This window comes from Belonocnema kinseyi, chromosome 5 (genome assembly GCF_010883055.1).
Source record: "Belonocnema kinseyi isolate 2016_QV_RU_SX_M_011 chromosome 5, B_treatae_v1, whole genome shotgun sequence".
NCBI lineage: Eukaryota > Metazoa > Arthropoda > Insecta > Hymenoptera > Cynipidae > Belonocnema > Belonocnema kinseyi.
Window position 1 is genome coordinate 132,539,024 of NC_046661.1, and position 8,644 is coordinate 132,547,667.

The 8,644-nt window shown below is 34.1% G+C and overlaps 2 protein-coding genes across 2 annotated transcripts in view; one reads left to right on the forward strand and one right to left on the reverse strand.

Moving 5' to 3' along the window:
• The window catches only part of LOC117172449, a 28,585-nt gene extending 22,205 nt beyond the window's left edge, over positions 1 to 6,380 (reverse strand). Inside the window, exon 1 of the mRNA XM_033360394.1 lies at positions 5,792 to 6,380. Within this exon, the coding sequence (XP_033216285.1) occupies positions 5,792 to 5,845 (54 nt within the window). The 5' untranslated portion in view covers positions 5,846 to 6,380. The remainder of the gene's footprint in view (positions 1 to 5,791) is intronic.
• LOC117173897 overlaps positions 1 to 8,644 on the forward strand; it is a 112,031-nt gene that overhangs the window by 54,330 nt on the left and 49,057 nt on the right. The gene's annotated exons all lie outside the window — the stretch shown is intronic.

Consider the following 8,644-nt stretch of genomic DNA (forward strand, 5'->3'; position numbering starts at 1 on the left):
GTAATATCGGCACAGGTGTTGCGCCAACGGTTGTCGTGATACTGATATACTAATTTTGCAGTACTGATACGTATTACTGGTAAAATACTTAAACAAGAGTTCAACGAACGGTTGGTGTCATACTGGTTTACAGCTAGCCCAGTACTAACCGTCGCCACTGGTGCAATACCGGCACAGGAGTTCCGCTAACGGTTGGTGTGGTACTGGGTCGACTACTGGCGCAGTACTGATACGAATTATTGGTAAAATACTTAAATAAAAGTTCAATTAATGTTTGGCATCATACTGGCATACCACTGTCTGAGGAGTTATATGCGTTACTATTTAAATACTGGCACCGACGTTTTCCAGCGATTGAAGTAGCAGTGGCTACATACCAACTTCAAGCGTTGATAGACAACCGACATAAGAGTTCAGCCAGTGCTTGTCGTAATACTGAGTCTATTACTGGCGCAGTACTGATAAGTATTACTGGCCAAATACTGACACAGGCGTTCAATTAACGGTTAGTATCATACTAGTGTACTACTGGCTTAAGAATAATATTCATTAGTAGTGAAATATATTGACATAAGAGTCTGACCAACGGTTGGCATCGTACCGGTTTGCAACTGACCCAGTACTGACCATTGCCACTGGCGTCATACAGGCACAGCAGTTTCGCTAACGGTTAGCGTGATACTGGATCTACTACTGGCTTATTACTGGTTAAATACCGGCATCGGTGTTTCGCCAGTCATTGGCGTAGTTCTGGTCACATAATAACTTCAAGTGCTGATTGACAACCGAGATAAGTGTACAGCCAATGGTTGGCCTGATACTGTGTCTACTACTGGCGTAAGAGTTTAGCCAACGGTCGGCATTATACTGGTGTACTACTGGCTTAGGAGTAGTATAGATATCTGGTGAAATACCAGGTGGAAATGTCGGTAGTGTGCCGCAGTTCACCACTGGCGCAGTACAGGCCCAGTACTGCCCACCAGTACAGACAGCCGCTGGTTCGCCCAGTACTGGCAGAACGTTGGCTGCACAACCGGGTTGGTACTATGTCAGTAGTCCAAAAATAGACGTAAAAAACACGTCTATAAATGTTGTCAAGGTGTTTTAAAATTGTAGTCCAAAGTAAACTACTGTAGTAGTCTAAAGCAGTAGTCTAAAACGCCTAAAAAGCAAAACGTCACACGAAGGTTAAAGAAAACTGTTATTAAATAAATTGTTGCGCAACGTGGTAAAATTTCAAAGTTCCGTCGATTTAAATTTTAACTTTTGAATCATCAAAATATGATTAGAAATCAGCAAATTCAGTTTTAGAAAAACCGGTAGAAGATGCAATAAAATGTTTAATAACACAATTTTTTTAAAGAATACGCATTTTTTCAACGAGACAATGAAACTACGTCTGTTTTGATATAAATGGATGTTATGAATTGTAATAATATACATTTATGGCAAACATATACAATTTGAGGGATAAATTCGAGTGCGAAGCACGAGATACGTGATGATTATATGTATGTTAAAGCCAAAAGAGCTTTAACAATAGAGAATTCACTATCATCAAAGTAAGGTTGTCGACGCTTTGATCTTTAGTTGAAAAAATATGTGCATAAGTGTGGGGAATATACAAACACGAGCGTGAGATAAATATATTATCGAGCGCGAAACGCAAGAACCAACAGTCGCGCGCCTTAGGCGCGCTCAAACTTGCGAGCCGCGCGCGCAGGTCGTGACAAGAATGTGCCCGCGTAGCAGGCGGATTTTTTAAAATTATGTTATTAACAATTTGCTCCCTCACTAGTATTGGAAAGTTTTTTTGCAATTTTAATGTAATGATTTAAAGCTGCTAATTTTTCAAATGATTCAAGAATAATTAAAAATTGTAAAAGGTGTCAAAATTTTTGTAACAATATGTGGATTTGTTAAGATTTCGTATATATAAGATTTTAGAGCAAAATTTTATTAAAACTAGGTTAACATGTTTATGCGTTTTTTCGGTTTGAAATTAATTTCCCTTCTTTAAAAATGGACGATTTTGCTAAAAAGAGAGTGTTCTTTAAAATTGGACCTTTTGAAAATGCCTTGCATTTGTAGAAAATGTGTCTTCTTAAGTTAAAAATTCTACTATTTGGTTTAAAATTGATGTATTTTGTTCAGAATTCGTTTACTGATACAGAAAATTAATCTTCTTGTTTAAAAGCGAATCTTCTCTGTTGAGGATTTAAATGTCTGTTTAAAAATTGATATATCTTATCAAAAAATCATCTGTTGTTGTGAACAATCAATCTTCTAGGTTAAAAATTAATTTTTGTTGTCGAAAACTGATAATTTTCACTTGAAAATTCAACTGTTTGTTCAAAAAATCATTTTTTTCAATGAAATATTTACACCTTATTTTGATGTTTTTTTTAAGTTGAACTATTTTCATCTTTTTTCGTATAAAATTATTCTTATTAGTCATATCAAAGTAATATAAGCATCAATTAAACTTTTTAATATCGCCTAAAGAGTTTTACATTTTTTTACCACGCATACATTTTTCAGATGTATCCATTGACTTTTTTACATTCTCATCCTAATGAGAAGGTATTGGTTTTCGATAGGATGCTCGGAATACAATTTAAAGCAAACTGAAAAACAAATATTAAAATAATCAGGATAAATACAATTTGCTTTTTTATTTGCAATTTCTTAATAAGCACGAGATACGTGATGAGAATGTGTTACTTAAGGCCAAAAGAGCTTTAACAAAAGAGAATTCAAAATAAAAAAATTACAGTTGTCGATCTCTAGATCTTTGATTATAAAGTTCTGTGCGCAAATGTGGGAGAAATTCAAAGAACGAGCGCAGAGCGCGACTGCCACCAGTCGCGCCATAGGTGCGCTCAAACTCACGAGCTAAATTCTTCTAACAAAAGAGAATTCACAATAAAAAAATGACAGTGGTGGATGTTTTGAGTTTTAATTTTGAAAGGTTCCCAGTGGGCACAAAGTTTCGCGACGTCTTTACGACATCTTCACGACATCTTTACGACAACTTTACGACATCCTATGTCCATGTCGTTAAAGTGTCTTCACGATATCGTAAATAAGTCGTCTGATCTGACGATGTCTTTACGATATCGCAAAGACACCGAAACGACATGGACATAGGATGTCGTAAAGTTGTCGTAACGATGTCGTAACGATGTCGTAAAGACGTCTTTAAATTTTGTGCCCAGTGGGTTGGCGCAAGAATTTGCAAAAAATATAAAGAACGAGCGCGTGGCGTGAGGTAAATACCGGATCGAGCGTGAAGCGCGAGAAGAGACAGTAGCGCGCCACAGGCGCGCGATAAGAATGCACCCACGTAGTGAAGAGATATTTTAGCCTTATATTTAGGTAAAAAACCGTAAATCTTTTCGAATCTTCACAATTACTTAAATTTGGTTATATTAAAATTAAAATTATTTCAATATTTAAAGAGGACGCACCTTTAAGAGCTGGGAATTTCTTTTTTCACTTGCTGCTTTTGACTAGAAACTGACAAAAATGTGTCTTATATAGTGACAAAGTAATAAAAATAATACTAAAGCGTTTTAATATTGTTGGAATAGATTTGAAATTTTTGCGATAACGCGTACATTTTTTAGAAGTAAACAGATTTATTGCACATTAAATTTAATAGAGATTAAGAATTTTAGAAAGTATCGTTTTTTGCAAATTTCTTTTTATTACACGTACATTTATCAGAAATAAACAATATCATTGAAGAAAACGAATTTTTCGGTGGTAGCAATTTAAAAAATTATCAAACTCAAGACGTGGGAAGTGATTGAGGAAAATAAAAACAAATTTGTATTGCTTCCATATTTTTTTAAATGTTAAGTGTTCTATTGCACTATTAAATTGATTAGTAAAATGCGAAGTAAACTCTTGCAGAAATTTTAAACATTATCTACCTCACCGAAAATTGTTTCCTGCCGAGAGAAAAAAAATTTGTATCATGCATATATTTCTTAGAAGTCGACGATTTTATTGTTCATTAAAAATTAGAAAGTTGTAAAATATTATATCGCAGAAACTTTAAAAATTATCATATCCACGAATTGGAGATAGATTCGAAATTTTTTAAAAACTAATTCTTAAACTTTTTTGTACTGTTAGAACTAATAAAAAATATACAAATGTTTAAAGAAAACTTTTACTCACGCCAGGAAAAACTAAAATCAATTTCAATCACAATAGCCTATCTTGAGAACTATTTGCTGTAACTTCTTAATTTTTTGCATTGAGCTGTATTTTTTTGCGTGTCTAATGCCAAGAAAAAATCGAGAGCCCTAGCGAATAGTTAAAGAATTCTACAAATCGACTCAAATTTGGCTTACGAATTTGACAATTTTTCGAAAAAAAGTCCTAAACGCAGCCAATCCTAAATAATTGAATTGCTATTAGTCATCATGAAAAATTCAATATTTCTAAAAATTACTATTGCGCGTTCCGAAAATATTTTTCCAAAAATTTTCAAAAATAGTTTTTTTGGAAAATGACCCATCTCATTGCATTTTACAACAAAAGATTTAGCAGCAAAGTTAAACTAGAGGAAATTTTGAGAAAGTGAGAAAAAAGAATCCTCCAATCTACAATGCTTTACAACAATAATGGTGTGCTTACTATCTTATTATAATCAATAATTTACTACCCAATCAATAAGTCAATTATTCAATAAGTCTTTTTATCATGTATATAATCACAAATTTTTTATAAATCACTTTTCGTTAGGACGCGTAGTTTTTGTTTTTGGTCGTGACAAACATTTAAAATAAAAAAACGACCAATTTTTGGACTAACGACACATGCTATGCAAAAAGTGAGACAAAACTTGCTAATCTAAAAAGAGTTGCAAATTTTCAATAATTATTATTTATAGGATACGCAGTTTTTGTTTTATGCGTAAAAAACAATAAAAATAAAATAGTTAATTTTTTGACAAACGACAAAAGCTATGAAGAAAATAGAGACAAGCTTTAAAAAAAATAAATAGACAAAAGCTACACTTCCAAAAAATACCGAAAACTCATTACAATTTTTCATGAATAATTTTTGTTGGGACACGTAGTTTTTGCTTTAGTCTTAAAAATTAACATTAAAAAAATTAATTTTTGTTTTAAAAAAAGGCACAAGGTACGAACTAAAATTACCAGGCAAAAGTTTTTTCTTAAAAAGATCTATAAATTTATTATTAATCATTTTTAGATAGGCGGCCAGGTTTTCTTTCAATCATAGAAAATAAGAATAACAATAAAAAAAGTGATTTTTTGGGAAAAGGACAGAAAAGACAAACGAGAACATAGGATCCTATATGGCAGCGATTCCTAAACTTTGTTCGCTCTTTCTGAGGAGCGGTAGGGCTGCCACCCTCAAATTTTTTTCATTATACTTAAACTGCAGGGGGACACTTGACTGCCTGTGATGCGGGCATGTGCTGGCTTCCCGCGCTCGAGCTTTCTATTGTTAGAAAATTAAAAGCCGGCTAGGAAAAATGGAAAATTTAGTAAAATATTCATTAGCGAATTTTAATAGGCAGCATTAAATTTTCAGGATTAAGACGAAAACGTTGAAAAAAGATAGAATGAAATCGGTTAATAATTTCAAAATTAATTGCAATTTTGTTACGCTACAAAGTAATCCAGTTATGGATTTTCTCGGAAAAATTGAGTACAAATATTAACCAATTTTTATGAACTTTTGTTTCATACTTCTAAAATTATATCACGGAATTGATTCAGCTTACTTAAATTTAATTGTGTCATACCTTTATAACTTCAGTTATTGTAACATGTTTCAATCTCAGAACAATGAAAGGCATTCATGCTAGGTCAACAAAAGTAGTCGCATGCTCACAGCGGGGACCTAGGGACCCTGTAGTAAGAGAAGCGCCAATCGGGCAGTTGACTGCGGATTGGTCGAGCGGGAAGAGATAGAAACTTCCGTTCCAAATCAAGATGCTATACCAAAATTTACTACAGCTTCGCGCTTCGGTATGGGAATAGTGCTTGTTGACATCTTGAAGTGGTTAGGGACCCTGTAGTGAGGGATTCGCTAAACAAGCAGCTCAGTGCGGATTGGTCGAGCGAGAAGAGAGCGATATTTTCGTTCCAACAGCAGATACTGTACAGTTATTGAAATTTGCTATAGATTCACGCTTCGGTACCTTCGTATGCTTAGTGTTTGTCGTGTTTGTTGCCGTTTAAAAACATCGCGCCTTCTACCGCTCGCTCCAACTTCCGTTCCAACTCCCCCCTCCACATAGCCTTTGGCGCGTCCCTCACCACAGGCTCCCTACGGGGACACTGCCTTTGAGCCTACCGAGCTGCCCGGCCCGGATTGGCAACTCCCTACCGCCGGGTATCCACCCTACCTGGGGTAGAAGTTTGGGAAACGCTGCTATATAGGATCCTATACAAGTTCCTGTATAGATCCCTACATAGATTCCTGCATTAGACCATATGCAAATGCGCAGTAGTTTTTCTGTAATGGTAAAAAACAAGATTAAAAATAAATTAAAAAGATATAAAAACAAGACAATAAGAATAAGTATATTTCAATTTCCATGCATATCATAAATTGTAATGATGTAAATTTATGGAAATTGTACACATTATAGTGCAGATAAGAACAAAATTAATTGCAGAATAGGAAACAAATATTAAAGTAATAATGATAAATACAACTTGTGTTTTATTTTGCAATATCTGAATAAGCAATCTTAGGAAGAGGTACATAAAAAATATATTGTATCTGTCATAAAAGTGTTGAGCATAAGATAGAAAAATTGACATTTTAGACAAAGTTGATTGCGAGGTACGAGGTACGCGATGAGAATGTGTTCGTCAAAGCCGAAAGAGCTTTAAAAAAAGAGAGTTTATATTTAAAAAATTACAGATGTTTATCCGTTGATCTCTGATTTTAAAAGGTCTGTGCACAAATGCGGGAGAAATGCAAAATTTGAGCGCAGAGTGCGAGCGCAATTAGTCACGCGCCGAAGGTGCGCTCAAACTCTCGAGATAAGCTTTTTAAGGAATAAAATTCTGAATCACAAAATTACAGTGGTGGATGCTTGGAGTTTTAATTTTAAAAGTTTTATGCAAGACTGTGCCAAAATATAAAGCCGAGCGCGAAGCGCGAGATAAATACATTATCGAGTTAAAAGCGCGAGAACCAACAGTCGTGCGCCCTAGGTTTTTTTTTCTTTGTAGAACCTATACGAAATCTATTTGCATTATACTCATTTATTTAAAGAAAACGGCTATTTTCGTGCGGATGCCCAAATATTAAGAAAAAATGCACATTGTAATTTATTACATAGGACAAGACTTTTTTATGTTTTGGAATTAATGACACCTGCTGTATAAAATCCTGCCGCAAATTAAATCAATTAAAAATGTTGAAATCGCAGAAAAGACGAAAGATAAGGTTTAGGTCGATTTCAGGTGAAAGATTAACCGCAACAAAAACTAACTTGGCCAGATAAACTTTACATGGGTCAAAGATAACTTCCGATTTTTAACCTTCCTTGGGTAATCTTTCACCTTATAATCGCTCCATTTTCATTCGAGATGTAGCGAGAACTACGACGACAGCGCTATCTGTCGTCATTTTATTTCAATCAATTAAAAAGAAATGGGGTATTCCCATCGGTCAGTTGTTTTTTTTTCGGTTTTTAATGAATAGTACAGTAAAACTCTTCTATAGCGCCGATTTTGGGGCTGACGGTGGGTCGGAACTAACTCATTATAGCCCGCTCCGCTTTTGTTTGTTGACGCCTGAGTGAAAACTGTAAATTCAGCACACTCCGCACAGCTCCTGTTACGCCGACATGTGGCACGGCGTTAAATCTCGGAAGGGCTATAGAAGGGAGAGCCAATGAAGATTTTCACAGTATTAAATAAGTTCTAATTCGTCTAAAATATTGTAACTTATTACGACCCTGAATTTAGCAATACATAAAGATTTGAAAATTGGGGAATTTATTTAAACAAAAGTAACTGCCCAATAAAAAAAATAAATACCTGAATTTGGCTCAGCCATACCTCTAGGTGATTTTCGAATTATGCAAAATAATGATTTTTAAACAATTTTATTGTTACAAACAAATGGGAACGCAATATGAACAAACGTAAGAGCTGAAAAATATTTTCAAGCACATTCCTGCATACTTCAATAAAATACCCCTAGGTGATCTTTGAATGAACGAAAAAAAAAAATTATTCAAACAAATACAATATTTATAATTTTTTTTTTTGTTTTTCGCGATTTAATGTACAACTTTATCCAACAAACATTGTTTATATCCCCTCCACTCTTAATGAATGATGAAAGACCTTTTAAATCAATTTCTATATTTAGACATATAGCCAGAACGAACAAATTGTCACAGAAAAAAACTGAAGGCATTGTTGAAGGCCTCTCATCCATATCTCTAGGTGATTTTTGAGTAATTAAAAAAAAGGTATTGTTTAAACAATTATATTGTTTATAATATTTATAATTTGTTTGAACAATCAGTGAGCAACGATTCCTACTAACTGACAACTAGATATCTAATCTGGAATATTTTAGAATGGAAAGAAATTTTTCGAAATGTACAAATTCCAATTTAAACATT